This window comes from Bos grunniens, chromosome 3, assembly GCF_055505025.1.
Source record: "Bos grunniens cultivar Pamir isolate PY7600 chromosome 3, Bosgru_T2T1.0, whole genome shotgun sequence".
Taxonomy (NCBI): Eukaryota; Metazoa; Chordata; class Mammalia; order Artiodactyla; family Bovidae; genus Bos; species Bos grunniens.
In genome coordinates this window covers 27,874,488-27,891,022 of record NC_141167.1, presented here as the reverse complement: position 1 = coordinate 27,891,022, position 16,535 = coordinate 27,874,488, and the positions used below count along the sequence as shown (strand labels likewise).

The following is a 16,535-nucleotide window of genomic DNA, read 5'->3' as shown; positions in this document are numbered from 1 at the left end:
CAGTTAGTTCAATGAGTTTTGATGAATCCATACAGTTGTGTACGACCACCATAATAAAGATATAGAACAGTTCCATAACACAGAAATTCTCCAGTGTCCCTTTGCAGACAATCCCTCTTAACAATCCCAAGCAACTACTCATCTTTGTTCTGTCTCCAGTGTCCTGCCTTCCCCAAAATGTCATATAAACAGAATCATTAAGTAATTAGGCCTTTCAAATCTGACTTCTTTCATTTTGCATAATGCATTTTAACACAGGTTCTTGGTGGTGTTGCATGCTTCTGTAGTTTGTTCCTTTTTATTGCTGAGAAGCATTCCACTGTAATGAATATACTAGAATTTCTTTCTTTACCAACTGAAGAGCATTTGGATTATTTGCACTTTAGACAAATTTGAAGAAAGCTGTAACAACTCACATAAAATTTTTTTAATTTATTTTTGGTTGGGCTGGTTCTTTGTTGTGCTCAGGCTTTCTCCAGTTGCAGCATATGGGCTCAGTAGTTGTGGCTTGCAGGCTCTAGAGCTTAGCTGAGCTTAGTTGTTCTGTGGCATGTACAGTCTTTCCAGATGATTCCAGGAATCGAACCTGTGTCCCTTGTACTGGCTGTTGAATTCCCAACCAGTAGACCACCAGGGAAGTCCCTGGTGGGGCTTCCCACATAAACTTTTGTGGGAACACAGTTTTCATTTTTCATGGGTAGTCACCTAAAAATGGGATTTCTGTGTCCCTGGAATTCCACACTTGCTACAAGTGTGAATTTAACTTTACATAAGACAGTACTCACCTGTTCTTGTAATGTGGCTCTATTATTTTGCATTCCCAAAAGACCTTATGAGAGTTTAAACTGCTTCAAACCCTGGCCACGTCGGAATTCATGCAGAAAAAAGCATCAATTTCAGGGAAGCAAAAAAATTCCCTGAAACAGTCTTAGCAGACTTTTACTTGTGTCTCAAAACCCAGAATTGGTTCATATGCCCATGTGAAAATGGAAATTATGCTTCCCATGGGTAATTTCTACAGATCTACCTTCCAGGTCACTATTTCTTTACTCTGTCACATTTAGTTCTTCATAGTCTGATTATATATTGCTCTTTTTTCATTTTTTTATTTCATCATTTGTTTCAGTTCAGTTCAGTCGCTCAGTCGTGTCCGACTCTGCGACCCCACGAATTGCAGCATGCCAGGCCACCCTGTCCATCACCAACTCCCGGAATCCACCCAAACCCATGTCCATTGAGTCGGTGATGCCATCCAACCATCCCATCCTCTCTCGTCCCCTTCTCCTGCCCTCAATCTTTCCCAGAATCAGGGTCTTTTCAAATGAGTCAGCTTTCTGCATCAGGTGGCCAAAGTATTGGAGTTTCAGCTTCAACATCAGTTCTTCCAATGAACACCCAGGACTGATCTCCCTCAGGATGGACTGGTTGGATCTCCTTGCTGTCCAAGGGGCTCTCAAGAGTCTTCTCCAACACCACAGTTCAAAAGCATCAATTCTTCGGCGCTCAGCTTTCTTTATAGGCCAACTCTCACATCCATACATGATCACTGGAAAAACCTTAGCCTTGACCAGACGGACCTTTGTTGACAAACTAATGTCTCTGCTTTTTAATATGCTGTCTAGGTTGATCATAACTTTCCTTCCAAGGAGTAAGCGTCTTTTAATTTCATGGCTGCAGTCACCATCTGCAGTGATTTTGGAAGCCAGAAAAATAAAGTCAGCCACTGTTTCCCCATCTATTTGCCATGAAGTGATGGGACCAGATGCCATGATATTATTTTTTTGAATGTTGAGCTTTAAGCCAACTTTTCACTCTCCACTTTCACTTTCATCAAGAGGCTCTTTAGTTCTTCCTCAATTTCTGCCATAAGGGTGGTGTCATCTGCATATCTGAGGTGATTGATATTTCTCCCAGCAATCTTGATTCCAGCTTGTGCTTCTTCCAGCCCAGCATTTCTCATGATGTACTCTGCATATAACTTAATTATGCAGGGTGACAATATACAGCCTTGACGTACTCCTTTTCCTATTTGGAACCAGTCTGTTGTTCCATGTCCAGTTCTAACTGTTGCTTCCTGACCTGCATACAGGTTTCTCAAGAGGCAGGTCCAGTGGTCTGGTATGCCCATCTCTTTCAAAACTTTCCACACTTTATGTGATCCACACAGTCAAAGACTCTGGCATAGTCAATAAAGCAGAAATAGATATTTTTCTGGAACTCTCTTGCTTTCTCGATGATCCAGCGGATGCTGGCAATTTGATCTCTGGTTCCTCTGACTTTTCTAAAACCAGCTTGAACATCTGGAAGTTCACGGCTCACGTATTGCTGAAGCCTGGCTTGGGAGAATTTTGAGCATTACTTTACTAGCGTGTGAGATGAGTGCAATTGTGCGGTAGTTTGAGCATTCTTTGGCATTGCCTTTCTTTGGGATTGGAATGAAAACTGCCCTTTTCCAGTCCTGCGGCCACTGTGAGTTTTCCAAATGTGCTGGCATGTTGAGTGCAGCACTTTCACAGCATTGTCTTTCAGGATTTGAAATAGGTCAACTGGAATTCCATCACCTCCACTAGCTTTGTTCATAGTGATGCTTTCTAAGGCCCACTTGACTTCACATTCCAGGATGTCTGGGTCTAGGTCAGTGATCACACCATCGTGATTATCTGGGTCGTGAAGACTTTTTTTGTACAGTTCTGTGTATTCTTGCCACCTCTTCTTAATATCTTCTGCTTCTGTTAGGTCCATACCATTTCTGTCCTTTATCGAGGCCATCTATGCATGAAATGTTCCCTTGGTATCTCTAAGTTTCTTAAAGAGATCTCTAGTCTTTCCCATTCTGTTGTTTTCCTCTATTTCTTTGAATTGATCGCTGAGGAAGGCTTTCTCATCTCTCCTTGCTATTCTTTGGAACTCTGCATTCAGATGCTTATATCTTTCCTTTTCTCCTTTGCTTTTCACTTCTCTTCTTTTCACAGCTATTTGTAAGGCCTCCTCAGACAGCCATTTTGCTTTTTTGCATTTCTTTTTCTTGGGGATGGTCTTGACTTCTGTCTTCTATACAATGTCACGAACCTCCATCCATAGTTCATCAGGCACTCTGTCTATCAGATCTAGTCCCTTAAATCTATTTCTCACTTCCACTGTATAATCATAAGGGATTTGATTTAGGTCATACCTGAATGGTCTAGTGGTTTTCCCTACTTTTTCAATTTCAGTCTGAATTTGGCAATAAGGAGTTCATGATCTGAGCCACAGTCAGCTCCCAATCTTGTTTTTGCTGCTATATAGCGCTTCTCCATCTGGCTGCAAAGAATATAATCAATCTGATTTTGGTGTCGACCATCTGGTGATGTCCATGTGTAGAGTCTTCTCTTGTGTTGTTGGAAAAGGGTGTTTGCTATGACCAGCGCGTTCTCTTGGCAGAACTCTATTAGCCTTTGCTCTGCTTCATTCTGTACTCCAAGGCCAAATTTGCCTGTTACTCCAGGTGTTTCCTGAATTCCTCCTTTTGCATTCCAGTCCCCTATAATAAAAAGGACATTTTTTGAGGGTGTTCATTCTAGAAGGTCTTGCAGGTCTTCATAGACCGGTTCAACTTCAGCTTCTTCAGCATTACTGGTTGGGGCATAGATTTGGAATTACTGTGATATTGAATGGTTTGCCTTGGAAACGAAGAAAGATCATTCTGTCATTTTTGAGATTGCATCCTAGTACTGCCTTTTGGACTCTTTTGTTGATTATGATGGCTACTCCATTTCTTCTAAGGGATTCCTGCCTACAGTAATAGATATAATGGTCATCTGAGTAAATTCACCCATTCCAGTCCATCTAGTTCACTGATTCCTAGAATGTCGACGTTCACTCTTGTCATCTCCTGCTTGACCACTTCCAATTTGCCTTGATTCATTGACCTAACATTCCAGGTTCCTATGCAATATTTATTTAATAAATTTTAAACACACTTGCTTTATAGTGTTTCATTAATACCATTTTCTGAAGTCTGGGAATCTAATTCTGTTGATTCTTTTTTTTAAAGATTTACTTATTTGTTTTTTACTCTGCTGGGTCTTCATTGTACTGTATGGGCTTCTCATTGTAGTGGCTTCTCTTGGTGTGGAGCACAGGCTCTAGAAGACAGGCTTCAGTAGTCGTGGTTCCTGGGCTCTGGAGCACAGGGCTCAGCATTGTGGTGTATAGGCTTAGATGCTCCATGGCATGTGGGATCTTCCCAAACCAGAGATCAAACCTGTTATCTCCTGCACTGGCAGGCAGACTGCCAACCACTACACCAGCAGGACAGCCCCTGATTCTCTTGGTTCTTAATCAGAGAGGTTCATGTTTCATAATTTAAGATGTGAGCTAATCTTTTCTTTTTTTTTAAGGCCTCATGGCACAGTACGCAGGATATTAGTTCCCCAACCAGGGATCAAATCCATACCCCTAGGACTGGGAGTACAGAGTCTTAACCACTGAGCCACATAGAAGTCCATGATCTAATCTTTAAGTCTCTGAGTTAATCTTTAGTGAGATTTTACTAGACTCCTATGAAACCTGGGTAGAAGATAGGCCACATCGGGTGGTTATGCTAAATGCTACTTACCCAGGGGCATCATCAGTGACCATTTTGATAATTTCTCAGCTACACATTTCCTGAACCAAGCAAGAAATGTCAATTAAAACCCTGAGTCTGAGGACAGAAATGTGATTGCACATTTTTAGGAGATATTTTTCTCATTCAAAAATCCAAGCCAAAACTGACAAGGTCCCCTATTTCTCTTTTCCATAAGCAGACTTTTAGATCTACCATTTCCCTGAAGTATAATCAGCTTTTGTTAGTTCACGTTTATATATATATATTACAATTCACAGTCTCCATTCAAACTTCCCACCTGGTTTTGGCAAAGGTCTAGTCTCTAATCTTTGGCTATTTCAGGGCCTGCTTACAGTGGTGATTTCCAGCTTCTATGAATTGAGTGGGAATGCTGGGGATTTCCTTTACTCTGTAATTGAATTTGCTGCATTTTATCCAGAATATTTCCTTTTAAGGCTTTATGACATTATTTGCCAAATTATTGGACATGGCAGTCTCATATTTAAAATACAGTAAAGATTAAATCCATATAAATGAAGTTTAGAACATATGTAAAATATTTAAATATAAAACAATATATTTTAAAAATATTTTTGTATTCATGACACAGCTTAAATAGAATATATCAATTTTCTGAAGTCCCTACATACCCTTTCCTGATGCTACTTACCCCTTCACCCAGAAGTAACCATTATCCTGAATATTATTTAGTTCTACATGTTTTTGAACTTTATATACATAGAATTATACCACAGTATTTTGTTACTTGTCTTTGTTTTATAAATCAGTAGTATGTTTTAGAGACTGACTTCCCATCAAGACCACTAATGACTAATAACTTTGCCTCTATAATATCTGATTACCGATAACATGATTCTAAATGTTATCTATAAATCCAACGAATTCTACAGTATTATCTTCAGGCCAGATCTCTCGTTAATCCAGTGTTAGGTAACCAGTTGCCTCCCTGACGTATCTACTTAACCATGTCAGACAAACACTTCAAACTTAACATGTAGGAAACTATATTTATCCAGTCTTTCCCTACTCAGGAAATGGTGTAACATCTATTCAGCTGCTTAATCTTTACTGACATTTCCTTATCTTTAATCAACATCCCACAAAACACACAGATCCAATACATTAGCAAATCCTACTGGTTCTACCTGTGCCAGACATCTTCTATTTGCTAACTACCTCCCATCTCACCCCAGACCCACTCAATCTTCTCCACCTCTACTGCTGAGGTGACCTGTGTAGATCCTATGAATAGGTTCTCATGAATAGGTTCCCTTACCCTCTGGCTGTTAGTTTGGTTCTGACATGAAACTCTCAAAAAACTGGAACACGTATTAGTTTCCTAGGTAATTTCCTATAAGAAATTACCACAAAATTGGTGGCTAAAAACAACAGGTATCTACTCTCTCATAGTTCTGGAAGACAGAAGTCCAGAAATCAAGGTATGAGCAGGACCACTGTTCCTCTGAAGGCTCTAGGGAAGAATTCTTACGTTATCAGCTTCTGGGGACTGTGGTTTCCCTTAGCTTGTGGCAGCACAACTCTAATCTTCACATGGCCTTCTTCCCTGTATCTCTAGGTCTCAAATTCTATCCCTTTATCTTATAAACACTATAAATCCAGACATTAGATTTAGGGTCTGGCCTAAAACTTTAGGATGGATCAGATGTTCTCACCAAGATACTCAACCTGGGAATTCCCTGGTGGTCCAGTAGTTAGGACTCTGTGCTTTCCTGCCAAGGGCCCAAATTCAATCCCCAGTCCCACAAGCCACCTGGTGGGGGTGCAGAGAAGCAAGAGGGGAAGATCCTCAACTTAATTACATTTGTAAACATCCTGACTCCAAAGGTCAAATTCACAGGTTCTAAGGGTTAAGACTGGATATAAGTTTTGGGGGTTAAACTCCACACAGATAATTTCCCCTGTTCTTTCTCATTTAAAGTATCTTGGGCTGGCTATGGCATACTAATCACTCCTCTAAGATTAGTCCTCTGTTCTTGCTATTGACTAAATGTCTGCATTCTTCCAAAATTCTTATGCTGCAATCTAACCTCTAATTTGATGTTTGGAGGGAGGAACCTTGGGAAGTCATTAGGTCATGAGGGTAAAGCCTTCACTGAATGGAATTAATGCCCATACAAGAGTGACCTCAGAGAGTTCCCTTGTCCCTTCTGCCATGTGAGAACACAGCAAAAAGATGTATATGAACCAGGAAGCAGGCTCTCACCAGACACCAAATCTTCCAGCACCTTGATCTTGAACTTCCTAGTTTCCAGAACTGTGAGAAATAAATTTATGTTTTTTATGAGTCACCCAGTCTACAGAATTTTAGTCACACCAGCCTAAATGAACTAAGACATTCCTTCTGAGAGGTCCTCTGCGCCTAGGGGTAGCAAGAGCTACTGTCACTAGACATGAAGTAGTATATTATTGTGGTTTTTCCATACCTCTCCCTTATCTTTGGAAGTAATCCCTTAATTAAACTCTCACTGCTGCTGCTAAGTCGCTTCAGTCCGACTCCATGCGACCCCATAGATGGCAGCCCACCAGGCTCCGCCATCCCTGGGATTCTCCAGGCAAGAACACTGGAGAGGGTTGCCATTTCCTTCTCCAAAACTCTCATTAAATTAGCCCTATTCTGACTGTGTCATCTATTTCCTGCTGTATGCCTATCAAACCTCCCAAATAAATTTCTAGTTCATCCCCTTCTTTCTAACTCCACTACCAATTCCTAAGTCAAGTCACTACCATATCTTTCCAAGAATACTAAAAAACTCCAAATTATTCTGCTTCCACTCTTAATCCTTTTCCAATCCATCTCAACCGAGGGTTTAGATTCATCATTTCTAAAATACAAAACACTACTACATAACTCTAATTAACATGTTTTAATGGGTATAAGGTAATAAATCAAAACAAACAAAAAGCTGTATTTTATATACGACCAACAATTAGAAAATTAAACTTTAAAAGTTTACAACAGCATTTTTTGTTTTTGTTTTGTTATTATTTTTGGCCACACCATGTGGCTTGCGCATGCAGTATCTTAATTCCCAGACCAGGGATCAAACCTGTGCTCCTGCATTCTTTAACCACTGGACCTCCAGAGAAGTCCCTTCAATAGCGCTTTAAAAACCTCAGAGAGACTTTCTTGGTAGTCCAGTGACAGACTTCAAACTGGGACTCCAATGCAGGGAGCCAAGGTCTGACCCCTCGGCAGGGCACTAGATCCCACATGCTGCAACCAAGAGTTACAATGCTGCAACTAAAGATCTTCACCCAGCTCAGCCAAAAAAACCTCACGGAAATCCCTGGCGGTCAGTGGTAAGGACACGGCGCTTTCACTGCCGAGGGCCTCAGTTCCATCCCTGGTCAGAAACTAAGATCTCATGAAGGGCAGAACACAGACCAAAAAAAAAAAAAATCTGTTTTAAAAACCTCAAATATAGGCCTGACTCAAAAAGACAACAAAAATCTAAACACACTAGGACCCATGATGTTTAGCTTACAATAAAATATAAGAAATGGTAAGAAGCAGGAAAGAAAATAAAATCAGTCACAAGAAATAGATCCAGAGAACTTCCTGGAGGTCTGGTGGTTAGGGCTCCACAATTTCACTACAGAGGGTTTGGGTTTAATCCCTGGATGGGGAACTAAGATCCTACAAGCTGCATGATGCAGCCAAAAAAAGAGAACAAGAAACAGATCTGGAAATAACAAAATTAGCAAACAAGAACTTTAAAATAGGTATTATAATTCATGGATATACAGAAGAATATGAATATAACAAGGGAATAAATATAGAATCTCAACAGAGACTAGACAAAGCCCACATGCAGCAAGAAAATAAATAAATAAAAATAAAAAAAGTCAACAAGGACAATGTCCTATATTTGGAATCTATGAAATTGTTTTATAGCTTAATATTTATTGAATTACATAGCTAATTCGCCAGGTACAAAAAACAATAAACTTAATAACTTTCTTTTTTAAAAAGTCAAAAAATACTGAAATTAGATACAAAATATCAACCAACTGATCCCAGAAGCAAGAATGGACCCAAAGTGAAATAAAAGACACTACAACATGACAAATAGCTAAAAACCTATGATAAAAAGAAAAATCTAAGCTAGGGGTGGGGCAGAGGGAGCTAGAGGTACTGTGGACAGTTTAAAATGAAAAAATGTGACCACTGAATTTTCATCAGAAGTAATGCTAGCCAAAAGACAATGAAGTAACACTTTTAAAGTGCTGTAGAGGGCTCTCCTGGTGACTGAGTCCTAAAGAATCCACCTGCCAGAGCAAGAGACATGGATTCTATCCCTGATTCATGAAGATCCCACATGCCTCAGAGCAACTAAGCCTACGTGCCGCAACTACAGAGCCTGTGCTCTAGAGCCCCAGAGCCACAACTGAGCCTACACGCCAAGCTTCTGCAGCCCGCACATCCTAGAGCCTGTGCTCAGCAACAAGAGAAGGCCCTGCACTGCAACCAGAGAACACCCCTGCTCACCACAACTAAAGAAAAGCCCGTGCAGCAACAAAGATCAAACTAAATAAATAAAATTTTCTAAAAAATTTAAGTGCAGTAGGAAGAAAAGCTAAGTGCATTGAAATATCTTTCAAAAATAAAGGTAAAATAAAGATATTTTCAGACAAAGTAGAAAGAACCTATCATCAGCAGATCTACACTATAAGAAAGGTAAAATGTTCTTTAGGTAAAGAAACATTATACAGGATGGATATTTGGGATCTAGAGAAAAGGGAAGAGTACTGGAAACAGGAGCATGTGGATAAATATACAACTATTTTTCTTATTTCCTAATTTCTTTAATAACTCATCAAAGAAAAAGTAAAAACAATATACTGTGCAACTTAGAAAAGTAAAATGTATTATTTAAACAGTACAAAGGAGAGGAAAGAGGGGAGAAAATCAAAGAACACTGTTGTAAGCTGAAGTGATATATTTAGAAGTAGTGCAGTAAGTCAAACGTGTACAATTTTTTTTTTTTAGTTCTACCAGTTTATTGCTACCAACCCGTGACCCTCCACCCTCATGCACACATGCTCAGTCATGTAACCCCATGGACTGCAGCCTGCCAGGCTCCTCTGTCCATGGACTTTTCCAGGCAAGAATACTGGAGTGGGTTGCCATTTCCTTCTCCAAAACATGTACATTTTAAAACCTAGAGCTGTGACTCTCAAACTTTTTAGTCTTAGCACCAACAGTACTCTTAAAAAACTGGATTATATATATCAACATTTACTGTATTATAAGTTAAAACTAAGAAATCTTTAAAATATTTCATTCAGAAATAATAAAAATTAAACCAATCACATGTTCACACAAAGAACATTTTCTTTTCCCAGTCACACCACATGGCTTGTGGGATCTTAGTTCCCAGACCAAGGACTGAACCTGCACCCGCAGCAGTGAAAGCACCAAGTCCTAACCACTGGATTACCAGGAAGTTCCCAATAAAGAACAGTTTTTTTAAAGAGCTGTATTTTCAAAAAGAATTTTTAAAAGTTTAGTGACAATGGCAGCACTGTTTTACATCTTTGCAAATTTCATTAATGTGAGGCTTAACGAAACAGAATGGGGTCTTAGAGACCCCAGAGGTCTTCAGTCCACATTTTAAAAACTGTTAGCTTTGTGTGACCATTCAGAGAAGAGGAAGAGAACTAGTAAGTCAACAGAAAAGGTAGAATGAAACTTTTAAAATAATCAACTGGAAAAAAAAAAACTCAATGGAGGGAATTCCTTGGCAGTCCAGTGGTTAGGACTCAGCTTTCACTGTCAAAGGTGAGAGTTCAATTCCTGGTCCAGGAACTAAGGTCCAACAATGTAAAGTTAAATTCACAATCAATAAAACCTACCACATCAACACAATAAAGAACAAAAACATACGTCCTTAATATATGCTGAGAAAGTATTTCAACACATTTCAAAACACATTCATGATTTCCATGATTGAAAAAAGCAAAAACAAAAAAAAAATCAGCAAACTAAGAATAGAAGAAAACGTCCTTAATTTGATAAAAGGCATCTATGGGAAAACCAAGAGCTAGAATGATATAAAGATGTCTCTTCTCACCACTTTTCTCTTACATTCTACAAAAAGTCCTAGATATTGCATTTTTTAGAAAAGGAAATATAAAGCACAGATTGAAAGGGAATAAGTAAAGCTGTCTTTATTTGCAGATAACAGATTATAAAGAAAATCTTAAGAAAACATAAAAAAAAAAAAAAAACAATATATGTGGCTTTACATCAGTAGTGACAGTAGCTCCTTCATTCTGATATTGGTTATTTCAGTCTTCCTTTGGTTATCCTGGCTAAAGATCTAGCAATTTTATTGATCTTTACAAAGAACCAACTTTTGATTAAATTTTTTTCTATTTTTTTTAAAGTAGCTTGAGCAAAGTCATAAGATACAAGATCAATACACCCCCCAAACTACAAACTTTTAAAAAATATTCACAGTACTAACAAAAACAGGGATAAATTTAACAAAATATGTAACAGACATTTACATTAAAAACTACAAAACATTGCTAAATAACATTTAAAACAACAGAGAAATCTAAAGGAAAAGTATTCATGAATTATACAATTTTTTAAATTAACTAAAAATCTTAACCAAATGACCCACACAGAAATGAATTAGTCTGATCACTTTTCTAAAGAAAACCTTGCATTTCAATTACGCCAGTGGCAGCAAAAAATGTACTTGACATGCTGTGCTTGGACATACATTAACAACTCAGCTTTTCCATTAGCTACAAACAAATGTCAGGCTGGATGAATCACAAGATGGAATCAAGACTGCTGGACTAATAGCAACCACCTCAGATATGCAGACGATACCACTCTAATGACAGAAAGTGAAGAGGAACTAAAGAGCCTCTTGATAAGGGTGAAAGTTCAGTTCCGTTCAGTCGCTCAGCCTCTTTGGGACCCCATGCACTGCAGAACACCAGGCTTCCCTATCCATCACCAACTCCCGGAGCTTCTCAAACTCATATTCATCGAGTAGGTGATGCTATCCAACCATCTCATTCTCTGTCGTCTCCTTCTCCTCCTGCCTTCAGTCTTTCTGAGCATCAGGGTCTTTTCAAATGAGTCAGTTCTTCGCATCAGGTGGCCAAGTATTGGAGCTTCTGCTTCAGCATCAGTCCTTCCAATGAATATTCAGGACTGATTTCCTTTAGGATTGACTGGTTGGATCTTGCAGTTCAAGGGCCTCTCAAGAGTCTTCTCCAACACCACAGTTCAAAAGCATCAATTCTTTGGTGCTCAACTTTCTTTATCATCCAACTCTCACATCCATACATGACTACTGGAAAAACCATAGCTTTGACTAGACCGACCTTTGCTGGAAAAGTAGTCTCTGCTTTTTAATATACTGTCTAGGTTTGTCATAGCTTTTCTTCCAAGGGGCAAGCATCTTTTAATCTCATGGCTGCAGTCACCATCTATAGTGATTTTGAAGCCCAAGAATATAAAGTCTGTCACTGTTTCCATTTTTTCCCCATCTATCTGCCTTGAAGTGATGGGACCAGAGGCCATGATCATCATTTTTTGAATGTTGAGTTTTAAGCCAGCTTTTTCACTCTCCTCTTTCACTTTCATCAAGAGGCTCTTTAAAAAAAAAAAAAAAGCTCTTTACTTCCTCTTCACTTTGGCCATAAGGGTGGTATCATCTGTGTATCTGAGGTTACTGATATTTCTCCTGGCAATCCTGATTCCAGCTTGTGCTTCATCCAGTCTGGTTTTGTCACTGCTTCCACTTTTTCTCCTCCTGTTTGCCATGAAGTGATGGGACCAGACGCCATGATCTTAGTTTTTAAAATGGTGAATTTTAAGCCAGCTTTTTCACTCTCGTCTTTCAACCTCATACCCCAACAGTATACATTCAAAAAACTAAGATGACGGCATCTGGTCCCATCACTTCATGACAAAGAGAAAAAGTGGAAGCAGTGGCAAACTTTATTTTCTTGGGTTCCAAAATCACTGCAGACTGTGACTGCAGTCATGAAATTAAAAGACGCCTGTGCTATGGAAGGAAAGCTATGACAAACCCAGACAGAGTATCAAAAAGCAGAGCCATCACTTTGCCGACAAAGGTCCAAATAGTCAAAGGTATGGTTTTTCCAGTAGTCATATACGGATGTGAGAGTTGGACGATAAAGAAGGCTGAGTGCCAAAGAACTGATGCTTTCAAATTGGGGTGCTAGTGAAGACTCTTCAGAGTTGCTTGGACAGCAAGATCAAACCAGTCAATCCTAAAGGAAATCAACCCTAAATATTCATTGGAAGGACTGATGCTGAAGCTGAAACTCCAATATTTTGGCCACCTAAGGCAAAAAGCTGACTCACTGGAAAAGACCCTTATGCTGGGAAAGTGAAAGTCATTCAGTCCTGTCTGACTCTTTTCGACCTCATGGACTTTACAGTCCATGGAATTCTCCAGGCCAGAATACTGGAGAGGGTAGCCTTGCCCTTCTTTCAGGTGATCTCAACCCAGGGACAGAACCCAGGTCTCCGGCATTGCAGGCAGATTCTTGAGCCAAAAGGGAAGCCCAAGAATACTGAAGAGGGTAGCCTATCCCTTCTCCAGCAGATCTTCCCTACCGAGGAATCTCCTGCATTGCAGGCGGACTCTTGACCAACTGAGCTAACAGGGAAGAACAATGCCGGGGAAGATTGAAGGCAAAAGGAGAAGGGAGAGGCAGAGGATAAGATGATGAGATAGAACATCACCAACCCAAAAGACAAGACGTGAATGTGCACAAACTCCAGGAGAGAGTGAAAGACAGGGGAGTGGAGCAGTGTTGCTGCCCGTCGGATCGCTAAAGAGCCAGATAGGACTTAGCAACTGAACAATAACAAATAAATGTATGCATTATTTAAGAAGCTTTTAAAAGTGAGTCCAAAAGGGTCTACAGGATTACAGGTTAGATCTCTGCAGGACACAAAGGCCAACAAGGCGTTAGTGTGTAAAGTGCAACCTCAATCAGAATATTTCCTTTCCTCCATACTATATGGGTTCACTAGATTTTGAGTTCTAAGAAGGGAGGCCCTTGGGGTTTTGTAGAATATGGAATCACATCAGAAATGATGTCAGGTTTAAGATCCTGAGCAAGTCAAGGGTTCTCAATTTTCCTACACACTAGTAAAATGGAGACCATCAATGCCTACCAAAAAATCCGAGAGATTTTAGAAATGCGACAACTGATACACAGTAGGCTCCAAATACACACTCTTTTGGTTTGCGTGTTGCTCAATTTCGTTTGAAAGGCATTCCGAGGGAAACGGTGCGCGGGGCCGAAAAGAACACATGGAATTTTAGGAATTTCACTTTGGGGTTCCAGTTCTTCCAGGCGGGCTCTTTCTATTAACAATCCCAGGACCGACAGGTCGCATACTCTGGGGAGCAACAAGTCCCCAACATACGTTAGGGAAGAGTTGAAGTTTAAGGCATTTGGGCGCAGGATGACAATAAATGCCACGGGCCAAGCATAAAGCCACGCCCAGTGCTTACGTCTAAACTTAACACCACCTTGCAAAATTGCTGTCGCCCGCGCTTGCACGTAGTCTTCCCAGGAGGCGCTAGTCAATACGCCTGCCAATGCAGGAGACAGGAGAGACGCGTTCGATCCCTGGGTAGGGAAGATACCCCTGGGGGAGGGCATGGCAATCCACTCCAGTATTCTTACTGGAGAATCCCATGGACAGAGAAGCCTGGTGGACTACAGTCCCTAGGGTCGCAAAGAGTTGGAAACGACTGAAGCGACTTAGCACGCACGCACTCACTCACACAGGAGAACCAAGGGGACCAGAGGAGAAGACCCGCCCAAGGTCAAGCGGGAGGCGGGACACACCCCGCCACTCCTCCGCTGCGCAGGGTCGGCGCGCTCGGAGGCTGGGACGCCCCGGGCGGAAAACTCCTCTCCGACAAGCACTTCCCAGCATCTGAACACAGAAGCCTAACAGGGGCTCAGCCTCTTCAGACGTTACCCCCCGCGTAGGTCAAACGAGCCAAAAATGTCTCCGCACGGTCCCCGACGACTTGCCGTGCTCGCCCAGGGCTGACGTCCAGCCGAGGTTCGCGTTCCATTTCCTACCCCCGATTCTTGCCCTCCTCGGAGCTCACCTGCACCACGAGGAAGCCTAGTACATCCTTCCGAGCGTCCGGAGGGACGATGGTCCGGGGCGAAAGGCCCGGGTGCAAGAAGTGAACCATGGCGACTGTGAGGCGTCGAGGAGAGAGTTGCCGTCGAGGTGGGCCTGGATCCCGCGAGAGTTCGACCCGCGCCAGGAAGCAGCTGAGCAACACCCGCGAGCTGACACTCAGCGATCGAGCCGCGAGGTTTGAAATGCCGGGCGCGGCGACGCGCACTCGCCCACCGTAGACCCCGCCCCCAGGACGGGCCTCACCACCCCCACCCCGGCCACCCACCACTCCATCCGGTGAGGACCCAGCTGTTCTCCTTCCACCTCCTTCACGCCGTACAGACAACTCAACTCCTACCCCCACGTCTATGCCCAAGTCTCCCACAAAACCTACGCCATAGGGTTCAATACCACGTTCCCTTTGCCCGTCAAAGGCACGCCCATGGACCAGCTCTGTGGAGTTGGGAAACAGAATATGGTGGTCCCTCTCTGTCCCCAGGGGCATTGATTTCAGGGTCCACCATACCCAAATCCCGTGAAACTGAAGTGCCTTATAAAAAAGAGTAGTATTTGGGTATAACTTACATACTTCCTCCTCTATACTTTAAATGACTTGTAGCTTGCTCATACTAGTATAACTAATACACTGTAAATTCTGTATATTTACATATAATTTGCTGGTACTAGCAAATTCAGATTTTGCTTTTTGAAACCTCAAGAAAACTTTTTTTCTGAACATGTTCCATGGACGTTGAATCCGGGGATAGAGAACCCATGGATATTGAGGGATATTTTAAATGCATACATTTAAAAATATATTTTTAAAAGACTTTTCTCTTAGAACTGGCAATAGCACTTCTCTTGTTTCTTATGACCTAAAAAGTATCAAGAAGACCCTTATAATCTGCTCCAAGAAACCGTGAAAGAGAGCAATAAATTAGTACACTAGTAAAATTAACAGAAGGGACGTCTTGGAAAAGGATAGTTGTTAAGAGTAGGGAGCCTTGAATTTGAATACTGCATTGGAATGCCTGCTCTTGGACAAGCTTCTTAATTTCGCTAAAGCTCAACTTCCTCATCAGTAAAATGGGATGAGAATGCCTTATAAATAAGATAGTGTATGTAGCGAGCTCCCTGGTAGTCTAAAAGTTTTGATTCCACGCTTTCACGACCTTGTCCCCGGTTCAGTCCCGGGTTGGGGAAGTGAGATCCTACAAACTGCGCGTTAAAAAAGAAAAAAAAAAAAAATGTATGTAAAACACATGAAAATGCTTGACAGAGAACAAGTCCTTGATTGTTGTTCAGTCGCTCAGGCGTGTCCGACTCCTTGTGACCCCATGGACTGTAGCCTGCCAGGCTCCTCAGTCCCTGGAATTCTCCAGGCAGGAATACTGGAGTGGGTTGCCATTCCCTTCTCCAGGAGATCTTCCTGACCCAGTGTCTCCTGCATTGGCAGGCAGACTCTTTACCATTGTGCCACCTGGGAAGCCTCGTATTGAAGTATAGTTGATTTACAATGCTGTGTTAGTTTCAGGTGTACTTTTTAATTTTATAGTAGAGTATTTTTTAAGACTATTTTATAACTTTCGTCCTCAAATCTTGAACACCTCTTCCCCTAATCATACTGTCAATTTCCTCTTTCACTGAAAAAAAAAGAATCAAAAAGAACATTCTAGGGACTTCTGTAGTGGTCCAGTGGTTAAAACTCCACATTCGAAATGCAGGGGGCCAAGGTTTGATCCCTGGTCA

The 16,535-nt window shown here is 41.3% G+C and overlaps 1 protein-coding gene across 2 annotated transcripts in view; it reads right to left on the bottom strand.

The window, feature by feature from the left end:
• ZYG11A (zyg-11 family member A, cell cycle regulator) overlaps positions 1 to 16,022 on the bottom strand; it is a 73,642-nt gene extending 57,620 nt beyond the window's left edge. For both annotated transcript variants that reach the window (XM_086388773.1, XM_086388778.1), the window contains exon 1: positions 14,767 to 16,022. In XM_086388773.1, coding sequence (XP_086244899.1) covers positions 14,767 to 15,291 — 525 coding nt within the window. In that variant the 5' untranslated portion in view covers positions 15,292 to 16,022. The remainder of the gene's footprint in view (positions 1 to 14,766) is intronic.
• Between the last annotated feature and the right edge of the window lie 513 nt (positions 16,023 to 16,535).